The following is a 23,051-nucleotide window of genomic DNA, read 5'->3' on the forward strand; positions in this document are numbered from 1 at the left end:
TGCCTAAAGGCCTCAAGGCCTGAAAACAGTGCTTTGGATTATTGCTTTGCAATCACTATGGCTGTCCCACAGGTTTTCTCATGAGCAGAAGGGCTTTGGGTGCTGCAGGTTCCCACTGCTTAACAGGATCTTCATTCTTCTCCCCACTAAATGTTTATTGATTATCTCGCTGTTCCAGGCTCAGCCTCCAACAACTTAATATCAGGTGACAGTCAGGAGAGTTCTCCAAGTAATTAGAGTTGAGCATTGGGGGAACAATTAGGAGCAGAGTTATTAAACTTGATTTATCCTATTCTCTCCTGAACAGTTTCTTGGATATCAGAACATCACACTTTCACAATCTACCCTGGTTGAGAAATTAGTGGCTAACCTGCTGCTTATCATTGTTGCCTTGCTGCCTAGAGGCACACCCTCTTGGTTTCAGTCATTCAGTTGGAAATATTAGAGTCCATAAAGTTTATCATAGGTTTTAATTAGGTAAATCTGAATTAAAAACTGTACGTATATAAAACAGGCATTATATACGATTTAGGTACACGTGTGTTATACATACATGCACACAAATGTAAATATATTTTTCTTTCTTGAATACTCAGTGTTAGGATTTTAAAAGAACTACTTTGTCATCAAAAACAAGAAAGGTGAGTATTAGAGAAAAGACATTATTGAATCATTTTTATGTCTTGGTGTTTTGCATATATCTCTATGGACCCATTGATGTGACTAGCTTCCATTGTGATGCCCCTCAACTCTTTAAAATGAGAATTCTGTGTGTATTTGATAAAAAGTATAGTGATTAAAAACAACTTTTATCTCTTCATTTTCACACTAAGGAAGTATGGTCTCTGTTACTTTGTTTATACCACTTTCTGTTCATTTTCTGTAATTTCAGTCTTGGAATAGGCTCTTTAGCTATGCCTCTGAAAGTGAGCTTTAGGAGAGATTGGCAGCTCCCTGCCATTGTCCCTAAAGAGGAAAATGAAAGAAGATTGAGACATGTAGTAGAAATTTTAATTTTATGAGTTATATCTTCTTTGAAAGGGTATCTAGGATTGTTGAAAAATCAAATGTGGTTTTATAATGATTCCAAAGTCATGGGTTCACCCAGATTGGATCAGCGAGCTTCTATTATGTACAAGGTTGGAGACAATATCCTGAATACCCCTCACAAATATACACCTCTAGCATGAGTTACTGAGCAAAAGAATTTGAAAGGATTGGCACAAATCTATTATTTCGGTTGGAAAAAGAATTCAAGCTTTATGTGTAACTGACTGGTGGTGGATCATTAGTTTTATCTTCATACCTGAAAAATGCCATTTTTAAAATCTGAAATATGTCAGAAATACTGGCTTTAAAATGACTCAAATATGGGTTTCATTATTATTATTTTAATGAAGAAATCACATGATGCTTCATTGCCTTTAAATATCTTGACTTTGGCACAAAATAAGTAGGTTTTTCTTATGGCTTTTAAAATTTGTTTCTTATCTTTTTGAAGTTGGTTTGAATCTGACTATTTCTATAGTAGGATGGTCTTAAAGATCTGTTATACTAAAGATTTAAAGTAAATTATAATATTTAATAAGTAATCACATTTACTTATTTTTAATTTTTTGACATATTTGTCTGATAGCAACTTGACTATTTGAAATGTGAAATACTAAATTTAAAAATTCAACATTTTAAAATACCTGATTTGATGGATGATTGCTTTCATTCACTAATATTTAGAGTGAATTCATTGTGTGAGCTCCAGCTTGAGTTTTTTATACTCCCTATTGTGAACGCACTAAAAGAATATTATTAGGAGCGTTTCAAACATGAAATTATTGCATTTTGGTTATTCTTTACTGGATATTTGAAGCATAGTTGTGACTGAGCAAAAAGAAAAAAAATTATGTGTATGCAGTCAATTATTCAGCTCATTGTCCAACAAATTTAAATGAAAAACTGTTTGATAAGCTTATATTTTTGAAATTTCACAGGCAAAGGAGTGAGCAAATTTTTAGTGCTAAGAGATACTCTGGCACCTATACTATTTTACATTCTAGAATTTAAATGAGCTCTAGGAAGTGCTCCTTTAAATTGAGAGTTTCTCATTCTAAAACTTCTAGCCCTAAAGTCAAGATAAAGTTGTATTCTTGCATCTTGAAATTTTTATGCTAAGAGAATATTTCAGATTAAAGCAAATAGCAAATAGCAATGAGCAGATTTTATACTTCTGCGACTAGTAGAATATTTATGGAATATAAATAATTCCAACTGCAAGTATTACTTATACCTTTCTCTGTTGAAACATGTTGATCACATTGTGTTGCTAAGAGTTACTTATAGGAAGTAAGTGAATTGTATTTTGGAGTTCAGTTTGTCCACTGACATGTCTATAGCAACTGTTGTAGATAGATTTGGAAAGACAGTAGTGGTATTTTTAAATACTGGGTTCCCTTTTCTCTTCTAGGTATCATAACCCCCCTTCCTCTCAATCATATGCATACTTTGGGCATATGATAGTTCTGGTTTTAAATAGACTCTAAATTTCATGTGCTTCCCCCCCTCTTTATTTTTCATCATTAAAAGAAAATGCAACTGGAGGTTTTTATAAGCAGATCTTTTTTAGTAAGAATAAAATGTATTTGCTTTGCAGTATTTTAAAAAATAAAATAGAGTTGTGTTTTGTAGCTAAACATTTTTCAAAATCTTATTGGTTCTATCATTTCTAATTAGTAAGTATGTAAAATTTTTGCAGAAAATTTGTTAAGCCTTGATGTGTAATGACCCAAGTCTACTTCTCAGTCAGTCTGTACTCTTCTTTGTTTAATAGCCTATGGCATAAATTGAAGTTAATTATCAGGGCTGACAAGTAACTCTGTTTTCTGTCTGCTTGCAGAGTCTCTCCGAGGCAAAGATGGAGCTGAGAAGAAAAGATCAATCTCTGCGTCAGCTCAATAGACATCTTACCCAGCTGGAGCAGGACAAGCGTCGACTGGAGGAGAACATCCACGATGCCGAGAGTGCCCTCCGCATGGCAGCCAAGTGAGCATTTGGACCTTGGGGAGATCACTTAAAACAGACAAAAGATCAATTCTTACTTTCATGCTCCGGGTTTTAGCCCTGGATAATACAGTGTTAGAAAACAAAAGTACAGCTGTCTCTCTTTGAAATTCACTGATATATCCCCAGAAAAGAAAACTCTTCACTCAACATTCTAAATGTATACTTTATTGAGAAACTTCAGAAAAGTATAAGTGTCTATGTAACATCTAATGAGGTGTATTTGGGGCTCTGTTGAAGTGTTACATGTTTGAAACCATGCTTTTATTAATAAGAAATGTAAGTCTCTTTATTTAAAAGTTTTGCAGAGTTTCTTCTATTACATATTCCTAACCCCTTCTTGTCCCACTTATTTCCAAATTTTGCTCTGCATATATTATAGTATACTAATATTGCAAGTAATATTTCCATAGAAATGTTAGTATACAATCAACATGTATATCATAGCATCTTTCTAAGTACACTAAAAACATATTGATCATTGAAAAGTCATTTAATTTTATAGCTGTCTATTCTGATATGTTAAATAGAAAAAATATACAGTTTTCAGAGAGAGCAACTAATAAATGTGATGGGAGTGTTTTTCTTTTACCAGGTAATCAAGTTGACATACACCATGAAGTTCAAATTGAACTGTTCTCTTGGGCATTTTTATTTGTTCCCCACATTAAATTACATGGAGTACTTTAAGACAGTCCTTTGTACAACAGCATGGCTTAAAGAAAATCTATTTATGGATTAAAGAAACGTCTAATTTTAATAAAATAAGTGTTTTCTAAATTTGGAATTCTGGATTCCTATACTTACAAAAATGTTTATATTAATTAAACTTTTTTTGAGACAAACTCTCATTAAATGCTTATCATGAAATATGAATATAGTCTGTGAACTAAATCATAGGATGGAGAATCTGCAATCTTAAGATATCCACAGCTTTGCCAGTGAGCTTGGGAAATTGCTCATACATAATGAAAAAATCAGTTTACCAAGGCTAAAATGTGGCATGTTTGAAAAATATAAAGCTCTATAACATTGCATCACTGTATTAGGTGTATACAATTGTCATAGAAAAAAATATAAATTTGACTAAATCGGGTTTTTGTTTTCATTGTTCAGTGGTAAGTTTCCTCAGGCCAAATGAGAAGGTGATTTCTAGTGTGCCTTATAGTTCTGAAAATTCTGAGATTAAGGAAAACAAGGTTATAAAACCTTCAGATTCATATTAGATCAAAACATTGCTGCTAATTCAAGAATTTGGCTTGTCTGTGAAATCTGAAGAGCTAATACATCGATTGCTTCCAGTTTTCAGTCTATAATTTAACATTACATTTTTGTCTTTAGCATTTTCATCCAAACTTCTTACCTAATTATTAAAGCCAAATTCAATATGTAAATCCAGTAGAAGAAATTAGTAACTTTGCCTAGTTCTAGTCAAGGTCATAGACAGTTTTTGTGCATTTATTATCGCAAAAAAGACTACAGAAGGAAAATATTATTTTGAATAGTATGGCCATTTATAATATATCCCTACCACTAATATTTAAATTTTTTTATTATAAATAAAAAGAGTAAAAGTTTAGCATTTTCAGTACATTTTAATTCATTAAATAACCTTGATTTTATTTTTCTTTCCTTTTCACTTCTTTAACTTTGAAGATGCCCTTAAGATTTTTTTCCCTCCTCTAATCTATGACAGGCAATATGATTGAAGATAAGAGTTAAATATGGGGAAAAAAAGGTTTAACTGTGGAGATATACCAGTGAGTATAGTTAGGTTTTATGCTTTTAGAAGGAGTACAATGATAACTAACCTTTATTTTTCAACAATAGCAACTTATATTAAAAATGTATAACATTCATAGTAAGGTATAGGTTTTACTAACACCTAATCTTTGTTTCTTTCTAGAGACAAAGATTGTGTTGCCAGTCATATGAGAACAGTAGAGAATATGCTTCATAAGGTATTGTAATTTTTCTTAAATATTGTTCAGCTTGTATTATGACACAGTTCTCCTAATCATTATTTTTATTAAGTGCAGACCACTTTAATTCATCTTGTACTTTCTTTAAAAATAAGTGAGCAAAAGGTCCTTTCAAATGACTGAAAATTTGTATTATACAGTGCTACATTGCATAACTTTTTCAGCATTCACGTCGTGAACATGATAAAACTATGAAAATAGCGGTTTCCCCAAACTGATATAATTGCACTTGAATTATTTGTGGTCTTTGCTGAATGAACCAGAGGTCATTAAGATTCTTACATGTCTCATAATCATAAAATGTTTGACCACACTGTCTAACCTCTCACCACTCTTAAACCTACTATTCTATACATGTATATATATAGACAGAGACATAATGTATTGTATTTGGCAATACTCATATATCTTAGCTAGGCAGTAATGTTTTCCAAGTTGTAATTTATGTTCTTACAGGAATGTTTTTTAAAGTAGAAATTTAATATATTTAATAATGTTACATTCTTAAATTCGATTACTTCTATATGGTAAATTGACTTTTCATTTGCAATGATGAGCAGCATTATAAAGATACTATGTTATTACTAAAAACAATATATTAACTGGCTGTGTATTTTATTAGCACTTCAAATTCAAAGATGGTGTAGTCACTATTTCACTATTTTAAAAATAGAGAAATGTTATGTATGTGTTTCTGTTATTGTCAAATTGACAATTTGTTGAAAACATAAATACCTAGTACTTTTAAGGTATATGGAATTTATGAATGAATCATATTTAGAATAATATTGCCAATCAAATTTATTATATAGTATAATTTAAGGAAATATTTAATAAATAATAACAAACTAATATTTAATATATTTTAACATTTTGGAAACATTGGGCCTCCATATTCTTTTATATTGAAAATGACTCACATTATTTCATATCACTAAAGCATTTGGAAAAAACATCTAATATTCTAAAAGCTATTTTTTAAAATAATAGTTGTTTGAAATTATGATTTCTCCCCTTCTAATCTCTCATTTTAAAAAGTTTACACAGTCAGTGTAATTTAAATATGGTCACAGCAAACACATGTGCTGGAAATCTGAAATTTAGATTTGTAGGAAAAGAGATATTTTTGGTTAGATATTTTTTGTACCGTGGGTAGGAAAAATCAATTATGTCATGTATATATGGCATACCTTTTTGTACAGTTATTGTTACTTTTGACATCCAATTGTTTGTTCTTTTTCCCAGCTAGAAGAAAAATGTGTTGAATAGTATCTATCTTAGGCAATGAATATTAACACCAGAGAAAAACTATCATCAATATATATATATATATGTTATCCTTTCCTTATGAGAATGGAAAAATATATATTTTAAATATAATAAAGACTGATTGCAACAGGGCAATTGTAATCATACAGTTCTCTCATTATAGTTCATCTTTTGTTTTTTTGTATCATAGGAAAGAAAGAAAGATATCTGCAGCTTTGGACTATAGCCACTGTAGATTTACTTTTTCTTTATGGCTTTTCCCTTAAAATTTAATAATTATTTTGATTTATGTCTTTGGAATTTTCTATTTATATAGTGGTTTTTAGCAGTCCATCGCCTTTACCACTCGGCCACCTCGTCCCTATATAGTGGTTTTTAAATTATCAATTACTTTTAAAGCTTGAAGTAAAAATTTAGGAAAGTTTAATTCATTATTGAGCTAATTCTCTTTTATTCAAAGTTTGGGTGAGAATGAATGGATCAGAAGGAAGTGGCCCAGAGGGTTTCTCTGAAAGTCTCAGGTTGGTGCAACTTGTTGTTATGCAGACATGCCAAAGTTCACAGTTTATTTTTCTGGTCATTTTGGACCGTCTAGTAGTAGCATTTTGCTGTCTTAGAGAAACTAAGAGTAGTACAGAAGGAGGAGTGTTCAGGCTCTTTTTTTTTTAAAAATATATTTTATTGATTTTTTTACAGAGAGGAAGGGAGAGGGATAGAGAGTTAGAAACATCGATCAGCTGCCTCCTGCACACTCCCTACTGGGGATGTGCCCGCAACCAAGGTACATGCCCTTGACCGGAATCGAACCTGGGACCCTTCAGTCCCCAGGCTGATGCTCTATCCACTGAGCCAAACCGACTCGGGCTGTCCAGGCTCTTTTATGGGACAGTGAAAATGGTTGTGTTTACTTCCAAACTCTTTAGCACAGTTTACCTATTTAAATTTTCTGTTTCTTTTTTGAGTCAGTTTTGGTAGCTTGCATTTTTTCCAGGAATTGGTCTATTTCATCTAGCTTATCTAGATGAAATAGACAAATTTCATCTGGAAAGTGAACATGCAATTGTTCATTTTTTTCGAATTGTTTTTATTTCTATAAGATCAGGTGTATGTCACCATTTTTAGTCCTGATTTTAGTAACTTATTAATATTTTTTTCTTGGTAAATCTAGTTGAGGTTTGTCAATTTTGTTGACCTTTCAAAGGAACCACATTTGGTTTTCTTGATTTGCTCTGTTGGTTTTCTCTTCTCTATTTCCTTTGTCTGTGCTCCAATCATTTATGTCCTTTTTTGTTTGCTTTGGGTTTACTAGTAGTTTACTTTACTTTTCTAAGATGGACCCTTAGGTTATTGGTTTGGGAGCCTCCCCTCCCCTCCCCTCCCCTCCCCTCCCCTCCCCTCCCCTCCCCTCCCCTCCCCTCCCCTCCCCTCCCTCCCTCCCCTCCCCTCCCCTCCTCTCCTCTTCTTATCCCTTCCTTTACATATAGCCAGCTAGACTCAGTTTAGATGATCCCAATTTTGTTAGCAATATCCAAAGAAGCACATTCCTTCTTGGCTTCATTAATGTTATAGAGCTTCTTCACAGTCTGTTTTATTTGATGCTTGTTGGCCTTGACATCCACAGTGAACACAAGCATATTGTTGTTTTCTGTCTTCTTCATGGTTGATTCGGTAGTCAAGGGGAACTTGATGATGGCATGGTGGTCAAACTCATTTATTTTGGGGTGGTCTTCCCAGGATATTTGGGCTGCCTTTGGAGCTGCATTGTCTTGGTCCATTGAAGGTGGGTGACATGGGAATCTTCTTTTTTGTGTGTGTGGCTGTGGACGCATATCAGCACTGCTTTCTTTGCCTTCAAAGCCTTTGCATTAGCTTTGGTTTTGGTTTTTAATATAGGCATTTACGGCTATAAATTTCCACATGAGCACTATTTTCATTGCATCTATAAGTTTTGCTATGTTTTTTTTTTCTCTATCTTAAAGTATTTTCTAATTTCCCTGTGATTTCTTCTTTGATCTATTCATTGTTTTAATTTCCAAAATATTTGGGCATTTTTTACATATCTTTTTACTATTGAGTTCTCATGTAATTCTGTATGGTTTGAATAGATACTTTGATTTAAATTCTTTTAAATTTATTAAAGTTTGTTATGTGGTCCAGAAAATGGTCTGTCTTGGTAAATGTTACAGAGCATTTAAAATGAGAATGTGTATTCTGCTGCTGTTGGGTAGAATATGCTGTATATATCTGTTATGTGTGGTTAACTTACAGTATTGTTCAAGTCTTCAAGTTCCTTGGATATCTTTTGTGTAGTTGTTTAATCTGTTAATGAAGTGAGATTTTGAAGTCTGACTATCATTGTTCAACTATTTCTCCCTTCAATTTTGTCAGTTTTTGCTTCATGTATTTTGTGATTCTGTGGTTAAATGCATGTATATATATAGAAATTGTTATATCTTCTTGGTGGATTGACCTTTTTATAATTTTATATCTTTCTTTGTCTTTTGTAAACCTTTTTGTCTTAAAGTCTATTTTGTATGACACTGCTATAGCCACTGCATCTTTCTTTTGGTTATTATTTGCATGGAATATTTTTTCTATCCCTTTACTTTCAACCCATCTGTATCTAAGATAAGTCTCTTGTAGAGAGCATGCAGTTGAATCATGTTTTTAAATCCATTCTACCAATCTCCAACTTTTAATTGGAGAGTTTAATCAAGTGGTAATGAAGGACTTTTACCCTTTCTTATATATGTGCTAGAGGCCTGGTGCACAAAATTCATGCATGGTGGGGTGGGGGTGGGGAGGCGGAGGGGAGGTTCCCTCAGTGCAGCCTGCACCCTCTCCAATTTGGGACATCCCTCTCACAATCCAGGACCACTGGTTCCTAACTGCTCACCTGCCTGCCTGCCTTATCGCCCCTAATTGCCCCCCCACCCCCCGCCAGCCTGATCACTCCTAACCACCTCTGCCTGCCATCCTGGTCTCCCCCAACTGCCCCCCCCCCCCGCCCCACCAGCCTGGTTGCCCCCAACTGCCCCACTCCACTGGTCTGGTTGCCTCACAACTGCCCCCCTGCCAGCCTGGTAGCCCCACACAGCCTGCTGTTCAGTCGTTTGGTTGTCCCTCACTAACCCCCCTGCCAGCCTGGTTGCCCCATGCAGCCTGCTGTTCAGTTGTTGGGTCATCCCTCACTAACCCCCCTGCTGGCCTGGTCGCCCCACACAACCTGCTGTTCAGTTGTTTGGTTGTCCCTCACTAACCCCCCTGCCAGCCTGGTTGCCCCATGCAGCCTGCTGTTCAGTTGTTTGGTAGTCCCTCGCTAACCCCCCTGCCGGCCTTGTTGCCCCAGGCAGCCTGCTGGTCATTACTGTTACTGTGGCGGCATCCTGGACAATTTGCATATTCCTCTATTATTAGTATAAATTATATCTATGTTGTTTCACAGTTTCTGCATTAATCTCCTCCCTTTTTTATGTGTGTTAGATAGTACTTTTCTAGTATAATATTTGATATCCTTCTCCTTTATAAGGGGGTAAAAGAGGAGTTACACAACAAAAATACATTAATACTGACTTTTATATTTACCTTTATTTCTTTACTTTAGTGATCTTTGTTTCCTCATGTAGATTTGAGTTACTGTCTAGTGTCCTTAATTTCAGGGTTAAGGATTTCATTTAGTATTTCTTCTAAGGAAGGTTAAGTACTAATGGGCACTCTTTGCTATTGTTTGTCTTGGAGTGGCTTAATTTTTCTTCATTTTTGAAGCATATTTTTGTTGGATATAGAATTCGTGGTTGACAGTTTTGTTTTTCTTTTCAGCACTTGAATGTATTAACTCAAAAATTTCTATTTGTTTCCTTTCTATACTTTATATCTCTTTACTTATATTTTCTTTTTTTGGAAAACATCATTCTCATGGTTTCCTTTGGTTCTTTGTTCATGGTTTTCTTTAACTTATTAAGAATATTTAAAATAAAAGAATTGATTTAAAGTCTTTCTGTGGTAAATCTCATGTCTAAGATTCCTCAGGGAAAGGGAAAGTTGTTATTAATTTCCACTTTTCTTGTGTGTGGGCCATACTTTATTTCTTTGCATACTTCATAATTTTTGGTTGAGAAATGGATTTTTTTGAGTATTGCAATGTGGTGACTCTGGAAATCAGATTTGTCACCATCTCTAGTGTTTGTTGTTGCTGCATACTCTAGTAGTAGTTGTTTGTTTAGTGAATTTTCTAAAGTCTGTATTCTTTGTCATGTGTGATTATTGAAATCTCTGTTCTGTTAAGTTATTTAGTGATCAGCTAGTGTGTGTTTTTAAAAAATATTTTCATTGATTTTTAGAAAGAGAGGAAGGGAGAGGAAGAGAGAGAGAGAGGGAGAGAGAGAGAGAAAGAGAGAGAGAGAGAGAGAGAGAGAGAGAGAGAGAGAGAGAGAGAGAGAGAGAAACATCAATGCGAGAGCGAGACATTGATTGGCTGCCTCCTGCATGCCCCTAGTGGGGATTAAGCCCAAAACCCAAGAACGTGCCCTAACTGGGAAATGAACTGGCAATGCATGGGATGACACTCCATCAGCTAAGTTACACCCACCAGGGCAGGCCAGGTAGTGTTTTAACAGAGATTTCCTTAAATACTAAGATTCAGATTTTTAAAAATATACCTTTATTGTTGAAAGTATTTCCCCCATTTTTCTCCCATTGACTCCTTCACCCCATTCCCGCCCCCTCCCTAAGCCTTCACCTCACTATTGTCTGTTCATTGGTTATGCATATATGCATATAAATTCTTTGGTTAATCTCTTCCCAATCCCCTTCCCTGCCTCTTCCCTCTGAAATATGTCAGTCTGTTGCATGCTTCAGTGTCTCTGGATCTGTTTTGTTTGTCAGTTTATTTTGTTCATTTAATTCCACATATGAGTGAGAGCATGTTGATTAAGGTTTGGCTGCTCACTGTAAAGTGTAAGTTTCTAGAGTTCTGGAAAAAGTTGATTCTAACAAAATTTGCCAGTTTATTTGCTGCTTTTGGAGTACTTTACTTCACATTTTTGTTAGCATCACTCCCTACTATTATATTCTTTTAGGCTCCTAATAACTTTACCAGTAGGCTTCTGATAATATAAACTTCTAGAAATTGAAATTTTTTAAAATTTAAGAGACTCTTCAAACATGCTTAAGTATTTTTATTGTATGGAAAAAGTAAAAGTATAATCATTTTATTGAAATAATTTTCAGGATAGGTTAGATGGATAGGTGAATGTCTGGATTACCTAGGGTTCCGTATGAGAAAATCACCTTAAGCATTTACTGGGTGCTAATCAAGTTCTTAGCAGAGAGATGTCTTTGTTTGCTGTGTAGCTGGGGGTAAAAGTAAGATTTGGGTAAAATTTGAATGTAGAGAAGGAGCGGAACATTTTTGGTTATAATTTTTTTTGTTTTGTTATTGTTGAATTAGCAGAATGGCTGGATTCTTGAGGGTTTTAGAGATTATTTGTCCTACGAGTATGGAGGAATTAACCAAAGTATTTTCTATATTTGATCATAATTTACTATGTTACCACTGAACTTTTAGGGAGAGGTGTTAAATACCTTTCAGTCAAGTATTTAAAAGGTAAGGCAGGAAATCACAATTCAGAAAGATATCTAGAACCTAAGTTTTTATCAGGCTGAAATGACACTGGAATAATAACAAGGGAGTCACAGGAGTTTTTGCTGAAGCTGTTTTGGATTTGCTTCAACAGTAAAGTTACTGAAAACTTCTAATTTATAATAAAATACAATATTTACTATAAGTAATTGAGCTCTACAAATACCTTTGATTGTACATTATGTGTCAGGAACTGTGCCCTTCTTGGGAAAAGATGTATCTATATATCTATATCTATATATATTTATATCTACATATCTATATCATCTCTCTCTCTCTGTCTCTCTCTCTATCTCTATCCATATCCATATCTATCTATATCTATATCTATATCTATATCTATATCTATATCTATATCTATATCTATATCTATATCTATATCTATATCATCTATATCTATATCTCTATATCTATATTGTCATCTCTCTCTCATATTTATACATATATATTAGAGAGAGAGAGAGAGAGAGATGTCTCCTACTCCCTTTCCTCAAAATGGAGACATAGATATTTCCAGTATATCATGGTAAATATGCACCCATAAGATGCAGCTCTGTATCTATTTAGATAGAGTTATTCATCTATGAGGCATACTTAGAAAACCCAAGGGAGAGGCTGTGGAAGTTTCTTAGGAGAAAATTAATGCCTGGATGGGGCTTTGAAATGTGAGGAAAGATGGGAAAGGCTATCTAGAGAGAGAGAGAGTTGCAGATAGCCTCAATTCAGCATTAAATGCAAGGAGAGTGCAGGAGATGAGGCTGAATGAGCCAGGTCATGGAATAACTTTTTTCTTTTCTTTTCTTTTCCATTCTAAGAACCTTCAATTTTTATCATGGGGCAGAGATTAAAACCTTAAGCAGGGTTTAAGCTAGGAAGTGATGTGGTCAGATTTCCTTATGGAATTTGGGCTCTGTAGAGCAGATTTGTAAACTGGATGCAGTGAGTAATAAAGGGGATTTTAAGAGCTCTGAATCTGTCAGCTAAGAAGCAGGATAATATGGTGGGTGGTGTTGAGGAAGGGATATGAAACTTATTTAATAGCATGGCGTATGGGGATGAGAAGGGCAGGGGAGGAGGATTCCCAGGATGGCAGTGTGGTGACCTGATATGAGGAACACAAAAAGAGGAGCAAGTGAGTTTGCTTTTTGAGAAGAGAGAAGGGAGATAGTGATGAGTTTTGTTTTGGAACTTCTGAGTTTAAGGTAATGTGGAGTGAACAGCAGGATATGTGAGGGCTGGGAAAAAAGTCAGGGCTGAAGATAAAGGGTTGAGATTGATTAACATAATACTTTCTGGCAAAGAGAGAGGTGATATAGCAATTGACAGGAGAAACAAGACATTATAGATAAATGGGAGGCTAGGCAATGCATTTTGAGAGATTAATTATGCTACTAGAGTTTGAAGTCCTTGAGGGATGGAATTCTGTCTCCTTAATTTTTATATCCTCAGCATCTATCACAGTGCCTGGTACCCAGTAGGCACTTAGTGAATGTTTGTTGAATGAGTCAAACTTTTACCATCACCCAGTCTGGAAACATTAACTAAAGCCATCTCTAGATTTTAATATAAGTCTTGCTGATAGTATAACTTGGTTTCTTTATGTGATTGTTAAAATAGAGGAGAAAGCCTAAATTTGCTTGAGGAATGTCTCTAGGAAAGAGAGGTATGCTAACAATGAATTTATAGGTAATAGCTAGTTTGATGCCTATGAAAAATAGATGGATGATTATTTCTATTGTTCGAGTGGATTGTGGAATAGAATAGTCAAACAGCATCTGTCAGGCGAAGTCACTGCATAACCAAATCTTCAAATGTGATTTATAATTTTATCTTAAAAATGGTTAACCAGAATATTTGATAATACATAGTTATCTTTGATCTTCAGTCCTTACTGCGTTTATAAGGAATACAAAGACAATAGGATAATTTTTAATTTATAAAACTGATAGTGTTTTAAAAATTGAAACGTGATCTTCAGCCTCTAAAACCCAATTTTTAGTGACTCATTAATGGCTCTCTAAACGTTACTGGTGATGCTCGAACTCCTTTCCATTCTTAGTTTCTGGATCCTGGTTCTGAACATCAGCTGTGCAGGACATGCAGGTGTTAGCACAGCTGGCTTGCTGATGACAACTCTGTCCAGATAGCTGTCTTGTGTGTCATCATTCATATTGTTCAGTGTCATTCTGACCTAGCCAAGCTAAAAATGGGACTCCAGCTCAAGAGGGATTAAAAAACCTTGGCAGACTGAAGATAAGACACTACAGAATGTCATGTACGTGTGCTTAACAGTTTTTAGCTTGAACACATCTAAGTAACTAATTTCAGTGTTCACCTCTTTCTCCTTTGGAATAATTCGCCCTAGAAAAGAAACTATCTCTGTGTGGGGGACTGTAACAATTCAATTCATTAATACACTTCTTCATTCTCAAGTGTGGGTTTTGTGTTTTTTTTTAAATAGCTCAAGATCACAGTAATCTATTTGTGGGGTACATTCCATGGTCTGTAACTTGCGTTACAGATTTATCATGCTGTCTAGGGCCTTTATAAGATGACCATGATTAAATCACCCTGTTTTCCAGCTTGATAATTTGATTTGAGGCTTCAGTTTTTCAGATGCTAAATTGGGATGTAGCCAGCTTGATAATTTGATTCAGGAGATCAGTGTCTTAGTCCCATAATTGGGATGTAACTGTATGTGTGCGGTGACTGTGGCAGTGGATTTTGCCCTTTCCTGGTGACAGCAGCTGGGAGTCATTGGAGAGTCTGGCTGTGGTCCAGAGTCGTAGGTGAAGTTACATAACCTCCCAGTAAAGAAGGTGAGCTCCTCATGTCCTTCTTTTCAGATTGAGTGTCCCAGCTTGCTGCAGCACCGAAGGAGTGCCTGCTCCTGCCGACAGAGTGCCAGTGATGTCTTGGGACATCATAGTTTGGGGCTCTTCCCTGTGAGATGGTGACCGTTGTGTAAGAGTGATTGCTGCACAGGTACCTGTCTCAGTGTCATCACTGTGTGTGTGCTGGTGGGGAGCAGAGCAGGGGGAGAGAAAATGTGCATGAATGAGGATGCCCACAGGTCCAAGGAGACTACTGAGGAAAACAAGGATGTTTATATAGTAATTTTTCTTGCTTATCACAAAACTACTTTTCTGAAACTTCCATACTGTTGCTATGACTTCCAGACAAGGGATAAAGAAAATGAAAAAAAAAATAGTGTTGTTGTTTTAGGTAGAGAAATTGGAAGAAATACCAAGATCTTAAACAGTTTCTCCAATTAGTAACTGTTCATTATAGACATTAAGAGGCATTATTATTTCGTGTTAAGAGCACTGGACTCAGGATCCCCATATTAGGGATGGGAATAGCTATGTCACAAGGTGGAGGGCAGAATCAAGTGAGCTGGTGTGGAGAGGACATTGAAAAGTATGAAGTACTTTTTGAAGCACTAGTGGTGCTATTACGAATAGAAATAGTACTGTACTCTATCCATTTCATTAATTCAACAGTTAAGGAAAGGTAAAGAGGAAATATCCATTTAGATATAACTATCCAATTTTGTAAAAATATGTTTTTATTGATTTTTAGAGAGATAGGAAGGGAGAGATAATTACAGAAACATTGATGAGAGAGGAACATCGATCAGCTGCCTCCTGCACAGCCCCCACAGGGGACCCAGTCTGAAATCTGGGCAAGTACCCTGACCAGGCATTGATCCACTGACCTCTTGGTGCATGGGTCAGCGCTCAAACCACTGAGCAACACCGGCCAGGCTGACTATCCAATTTTTAATGTCATTTCCATTATCTGGACATGCTTTAACTCCTGCTCCTATCACTAGGCACATACCAAAGTCCTGGAACTATCCAAATATCTTTTTTTGTTATTCTTTCTTTCTACTGCCCTGTAGAAAATGTCATTCCTATGAGTTTGGAATGACATTCCTTTTTGATCACATACTCACTTATGAGTGTCTGCATACATAACATTTTTCTTGTCATTATTGTTATTACAGAGTATATGTAACTGTGGCTGATTTTCTTCTCTATTTATAAAAGGCTCTCCAGTATGCCTACTTGTTAAGGAAATTTTCTGTTAATTGGATATTGGAATGGGTGATCATAGTTGTGCCAGGAGTGTTAGACAGTCAAATTGACTACATAAACTTTAAAATACACCAGGAGATACTACACTCATTTCATGAAACACTAGAAAAAAGGAGCCAAAAGGTGTCTGAAATGGCACTCTTTGTTAGTGATATAAGGCTCATGCATTCTCTGGTAAGAGGTGGTAATGTTAAGAAACTTTATAGATGGTGAAAAATATTGTCCTTCCTTCTAGTCCTCAAAGGCAGGGATAGCCAGTGTTTTCTGTAAAGGACCAGACAGTAAATATTTTACTACATAGTCTCTGCCTCAACTACCCAACTCTGCTGTTGTAGCAGGAAAGCAGGCAAAGACAATACATAAATGAATGGGCATAGCTGTGTTCTAATAAAACTTTATTTACAATAACAGACGGGCTGGATTTGGTTCCCTGGTTGTAGTGTGTCAACTATACCTGTTCTCTAGTGCATAGGTTGAAACGATGTGTAGGCTGCACTAGTGTGTAGGACGAAAAGTTATAATAAAGAGGGAAGGGAAAGCAACAAGGCATCAATGGATGTGGAGGGAAGTACAGAGGCGGGATGGGAAAACGGAAGGCAGGGGATGTAAGTGAAGTAAAAGGTGAACATAGAGTGATAACGATGGAGGTGGCAGGAAGTATTGTGGGGGGGGGGGTCTGCATTTGATGGGAATATCTCTAATAACATTTGTTTGGAAGCATTGATGGCAATAATAGTTTGTATAAAATATAATTTTAGGCAGATTCAGACTATGATGCAAAGCCTTAATATCATTTACTTTCCCTAGGCATTCAGGATTTAGGCACCATGTACATCTCCTTACATGTGTTCTCAAGTGTATCTAAGTTTCGATCTACTACAGCTTACCTCTTCTTCCTTGGTATCCTGTTGGTGAAAACATTTGCTAGTACTACATTTCATGAGTTTTTATTTTTTTATTGGAACATTAGTCCAGAGGGATTTAGAGCTGTTCAGGATAGAAGCTGCAGCTTCACATTTTGAGAGTTGAGTAGCTTTTCTAAAAATGACTAATTTAATTACATAGTTGATGTATCTAGCAGAAACCGCTTTTTTGGTGTTATGGTTTGAATACAGATTGGTTTCTTGTGAGTAAAGGCTAATCAGAGGAATAGGAAAGGTACTTAAAGAAGCTTATGAGCCACTTAATTCTAAAACTAGATTGTTATAATAAAATAAATATATTTTTGTAACAATTTTGGACTTAGAACGTTTCATTTATTTTTATCTACATCTCTTAGAGCATATCTATTAGAAATATCTATTTTCTGAAAGTATGTAATAAGAAAGGGAAAAAACCTACTTTTTCTAAAAATCAAAATTTTAGAATGGAGTAATGTACTTTTTTTATTTTTGACAAAATATGATATTATACAACCTTTACAGAATGTTATAAAAATACATACAATTTGAATTGAGACTTATATTATGAAATGCTATAAAAAATCATATGTTAAAAATGAAGTTAGCCATTTTGAAGTAAGAAACATCGCGTGTATATATTTTTTTGCTCACATCAAGGATTGTCTTTTGAAACTATAATTTAAAATCAATTTGAAATTATAATGTAATTTGTGGACAGGTGACAGTGGTTATTTTAATCCTAATTCACATTAAAATCTGTATTTTAAAAGATGAACCTACTTATCCATTTAGGGAAAAAGTAATTTTACTATTCTAATATTGTTATTTCAGAACCTTTGACAGTAGAACAACTTACTTTAGATTCTCATTTTTGATAGGAATCATTTTGTTTCCAATGGGTAGTGGATGAAGAAATCCCACTTACCTCTTTTCTGATTTTAGGTACTTTGTTCTCAGCTTGCCTATTCTGTGTGTGTGTGTGTGTGTGTGTGTGTGTGTGTGTGTGTGTGTGTTTCATGGGCAAATTTAATGCATTAAGGGGAGAGTTCTTTTTCTAATGTTTTGTGTTGAATTTCTGCCCTGCTTATTCTTGTTCACACCCTGAAATTCAAACTGCCTTCTGCATTCTTTCTCAACAGTCTCTCCTTTTCTCTTCACTTTTTCCTGTTTCTTGTCACCTTTCCTTCTTGCTTCTTTGCTGCAGTTATACCTTTTATTTGTCCTAGTGTCACTGTTTTGTATTCTCTCAACATGGTGCTTTCACTTCCTTTACCCATTAAAATAGAGGAATTCCTAGCCACTCCCTTTTCAAGACTTAAAAAAATAACACAACCTTTTTCTAGAAATATTTGGAGAAATTTAGATGCCTGCTCTCAGAGTTTTGCTTTAACTTGAAAGTGGAAAAATTCTTACCTTTTAGAAGAAATATTTGTGATAGTACATCTATTATATATCATGGGTCACTGTCTCTTGATGGCACTGTCAACATTGAACAGATAATATATAATTCATAAAATATTAACACATGCATATTATTCAAATAAAGTAATGATGCTCATCATTAGATTTAGCAAAACAGCTGCATTTTGAGTTTTTTTTTCTAAAAACAGGATTATTTAATTTGCCAAATTAAATAATGTTTAGTGAAAATGTTAATTTGACAGTAAATCACAGTTTTAAATGCCACATGCCCCAGCTTAATGTTGTTTAGGAAGTTGTTTAGAGAATACAAAGTGTGGCTTACTGTGGCTGTATGTCTAGCTTCACAGGTGAAGCGTGGTGCCTGGTATCAATGGGGTTAAAGGACCCCCAGTGCTGGAACTGTGCTGTGGATTACACCTACACTGCTCAGAGTCCCCCACCCCCCTTTGCCCGTATTAGCGATCTGCTTTTGTACTTTGACATCCAGGATTTCCCTAGTGAATTTTGTCACAGAAAAAAGAGAATCATCAATATCACAGTTAAACTTGACTTTCAAAGCTAATAGTATCTCATTTGGGGGCTCAAATTTAATAAATTTTCTTTGATTCTGGGTGAGTTTTTAAACATCAAACAATGAATTGGCCTGGGTGCAGTAAAATATTTAGATCTATTGACTATGGTTCAGAAGGGTAGAAGGCAAAACACCAGTGGTTTGATGTTGATAAATTCTCAGTACCTTAATCCACATTAATGTTTTCTTTTATCTGAGTGCACATTGGTGACAAAAAGAAAAGCATGAGAAGGTATCCATACATATAAAATATAAACCTAAGGCAAATATATTTTTAAAATATGATTTATTCTGTTACATTAAATAAGTGCAATAGCATTCTCATTCTGACTGAAAACTAGAGAATGTTTGTTATGGATAAAAATATATTCTGAATTAGGACTGTAGTGTGCATATAGTCCTCACACTGTTATAAAAGTTGCCTTATAGTGTATACTTCACAGCATACACTTTGACAGAAGTTCTTCAGATAAGCTTGGCAGAATAAGGGTTTTTATACCCATCGATTAGCATGAACAATTAAAGGTGTCATCATATGTTTGTGTATTTGCTGGTTTAAGGAAACTCTACAAAGTATGATAAGTCATTTATAAAATAAGAAATGATTCAACAGTTTTATAAGCTGCTCATGTAGAATGGAAAAATGAAGGGCAGGTTTTCTATCATATTCAGTGTGGGGCAAAAGAAAGTTTACAGTTATTTGTATGGAAAATAATACAATAATTAATAAATAATAATAGAATAAATTGTGTTTCATGTGCTCACAACTGTAAACCTACTTTTGCCCCACTCTGTATTGCCAAGTTGCATTTGAAGTTGCTCAGGTAAAAGTAGAGATTAAATACATTTACTAGTACCTGAGCAATTAAAGTTATTTGTATAGTTCTCCCCATTTTTACCTTTGCTAAAAAGGTAATAAAAGCTCTTTCTATGCTGTGACTCTAAGCTAGTTGTATAACATTTATCAAGTATATGGTAGCATAGAGATAAAATTTTAAAACTAATTCAGGCATAAGGAAAGTTAGAAAATTTGCCTACATATGAAAACTCCTACCATTAATCTATAAGACTAAAATTGAGAGCTTACTGATCTTAAAAGTACATTAAACTGTGGAATTTTTAAGGTTTTTACTAAGTTTGGAAATTAAAAGTGAAAATTATCTGTTTCTGAATGTTTTCTTCTATCTAGTATTTGTATTATATAGGGAGTATTTTCTCATTTGTCCAGAAGGTGGCAGTGTAATATCAACTGCATGTGATTCCTATACTGACCAGAGATTTTGTATTTCTCCTGTGAAATGTTTGTATTGTTACCTTTCTGAACACTTAAAATGCAGTACAAATTCTACTGATTCTATCCATTGCCTTACTTAGAAGTTGCATGATCTAGTTGGTTTATATATATTTAATTGATGACAATCAAGTTTATAAGAGTAAAAAGGGCAAACAAACCTCTTACTGGTATATTTTTAAGTATCCTTGTTTGTTGAGTGTATTTGTTTTTATTCCAGGGTACATAGTATTGAAGTTTTTTTTTCAAAGACTAATACCTAATAATTATCTTGTCCAATATATATCAGTTAATACCAGTTAAATTAAACATGTTATTAAGAAAGTGATAATGATTAGGAGATTACTGTTTGTTTTTGATTTGGTGGACTTCCGCCCCTTCTTTCCTCTTTCTTTTCAGGGAGGAACAGTGAAAAATAATTCAAAACCTCTTGATCAGAAGAGCTCCAGTGACTCTTCGTCCCTCCCTCATTTCAAGCAGGAGGATGCTTTTTCTTCTTAACATTCTCCCCCAGCACTCTGAATTAGAGATTTATTTGCAACGAAAAATCAATTAGTCCTAAATTTATTCATGGATTTCAGGTCCAGCGATCAATGCAAGTCCACTCAGTGGGCTCAAGGGGACCCAGTTCATCCCAGTTAATGTGTCTGAAGGGGAATTACCATTGATGCTGTTTTTTTCCCTTTAGGTCAGAGATCAGATCTCGCTGTCACGGACTGCGGCAAGTAGGAATGACTTCACCCTGCAGCTACCCAAACTGCACCTGGAGACCTTTGCAATGGAGGGGCTCAAGGGCGGGCCAGAGGTTGTAGCGTGCCAGGTTAGAGTCTAAATAACATTGTTTGCTACTGAGACGTGTAGAAAAACAAAATGTAGTAACTGGAGAGAATGAAAACCTCAAAGTATTGTGAATAACATAATGGAGATGCAAATAATTTTTCTTCTATCATGTAACACTATATTTCACAAATAATTTTTTTTCTTTAAAGTCTTGATCCAGCCTGTTAAATAATCCCAAAAAGTATTTTTTTTTTTTACCAAGGAAAATATGTCTTTTATAGCTAAGTAAGTTTAAAAAATTACTTTTTTTTTTTTTTAATCATCAGAGGACAATAAGATGCTAGGCTGTTATCTTCTTAAGCTAATCTCAATTTGTAGCTCTTGCTGTTTTAAAATAAATCACTTTAGATAAAATTATCAGGAGAGATATTTGAAAATTTTCAATGTTCATTCCAAAGTATATCCAACATTTCTTACATGGGGATTTATTTAACTTCAGCAAGTCTAGAACTGTGCTTGGCAACATAGAGTATTTTGCCCTTTAATGTTTAGTTTTAATGAACATTATATGTGCAAACTGGGTTATTTCATTTATGAAACTCAAAGCACCAAATCATAAAACCTCAAATAATTTTAAGAAAAAACTTAATAAAGAAAATTATTTTCAAAAACATAATTCTTTTCAGATGTTGCATGTATCTTTCTATTCTAGGTTACTATTGTGTCATTTTATTACTCAGGTCTAAAGTTTTTTTTAATGAGACAAAACAAAATTTAATATTTGCTTTATTCTCTTTAAAATATCTAGTGCCTTTACTAGAAAAATGTATGAACATTATCTAAACCATAGGGAGCCTGATGTATCAAAAGAGGTTGTCCTTGTTTAAAAGCATTCTAGGTTTTTAAATTTTATTTAAAAGACAAATATCTTAAAATTCAGTCTGTGTTTCACATTTTGAGGTTTGAAATAAACTTTCATTCTTCAGTATATGGCCCTGTGAAATTTTAATTTTGTACAAAATTAGTGTCAGTCCAAGTGGTGCTATGTTAATTTTTTTCTACATGTTCCATACCCTAATTTAATTTGTTACTCAAATCAGAACTTTACAAAGAAAAAATAAGCACCAGTTGTTTTTTTCATTAGATTGTTGATCAGTATTTTTAAATATATGTAATTGTAAAACTAAGCATAAAGTATTTTTATTTCCAGATATAGGCTACAATACTGTACCATTACTTACTACAAAATTAAGAAGTACATTTTAAATTTGACTATCATTATTTATGAATTCATTGTAACCCTGAGCACAGTGTGATTTGAGATTTTTCTAGTGGTTGTAAAATAATCCTTTACTTGGCTGTCTTGATTCAGACACTCATAAGGTTTAATACTTTTCATAGTTCACAAATAAAGACTTCCCCCAAACTCTGGATTTGGGTGATTTGGAAAGAGACTGATGCCTTGGGATGCTATTTTTGGGGCAAACCATGAACTCTCTGTGGTTTTGACATTTGTGAATAGCAAGAAGGAAATGTATAGACCCATATGTTAAACTATGATTTTTTCCAAGTTCTAATGAAAATAGTTAGGCACGTTACCATATACCTAAACACTTGGGTGAGTTTTGTATTGCCATGCTGTATTATACATTACAGTTTAGTAATAATATATTTTGGTTTATTATTCCACACAGAGAAGAGCACATGATTTGGGCCATAATAGTGTTTTACACATACACACAGACACCCACACATGCCCTCACACATGTAGTTGGTGATATGCTTTGAATACTTTGAGAAGAAAGGCACTATGTTAACTGATGACCTTAATTGTAGTAATAGTACCATTTCAATGAGCATGTATTATGCACCAGGTATCATGGTTAGCTCTTCAAATACATGATTTCATGTAATTCTCACAATAAAGCTGTCAAGTGGATGGCATTATCTCCATTTTAGAGCTTAGGTAGCTCTCCTAAAACCAACAGCAAGTAAACAGCAAGGCCTAGAGTCTGGATGTAAGTCTAGGTGTGTTTGAC

At 34.6% G+C, this 23,051-nt stretch overlaps 1 protein-coding gene across 1 annotated transcript in view; it reads left to right on the top strand.

Annotated features, from left to right (window-relative positions):
• CCDC171 (coiled-coil domain containing 171) overlaps nt 1–23,051 on the top strand; it is a 252,847-nt gene that overhangs the window by 162,178 nt on the left and 67,618 nt on the right. The window contains exons 21-23 of the mRNA XM_036331206.1: nt 2,891–3,036; nt 4,961–5,015; nt 20,921–21,052. Of these exons, the coding sequence (XP_036187099.1) occupies nt 2,891–3,036; nt 4,961–5,015; nt 20,921–21,052 (333 nt within the window). The remainder of the gene's footprint in view (nt 1–2,890; nt 3,037–4,960; nt 5,016–20,920; nt 21,053–23,051) is intronic.

Source organism: Myotis myotis, unplaced genomic scaffold (assembly GCF_014108235.1).
Source record: "Myotis myotis isolate mMyoMyo1 unplaced genomic scaffold, mMyoMyo1.p scaffold_m19_p_12, whole genome shotgun sequence".
NCBI lineage: Eukaryota > Metazoa > Chordata > Mammalia > Chiroptera > Vespertilionidae > Myotis > Myotis myotis.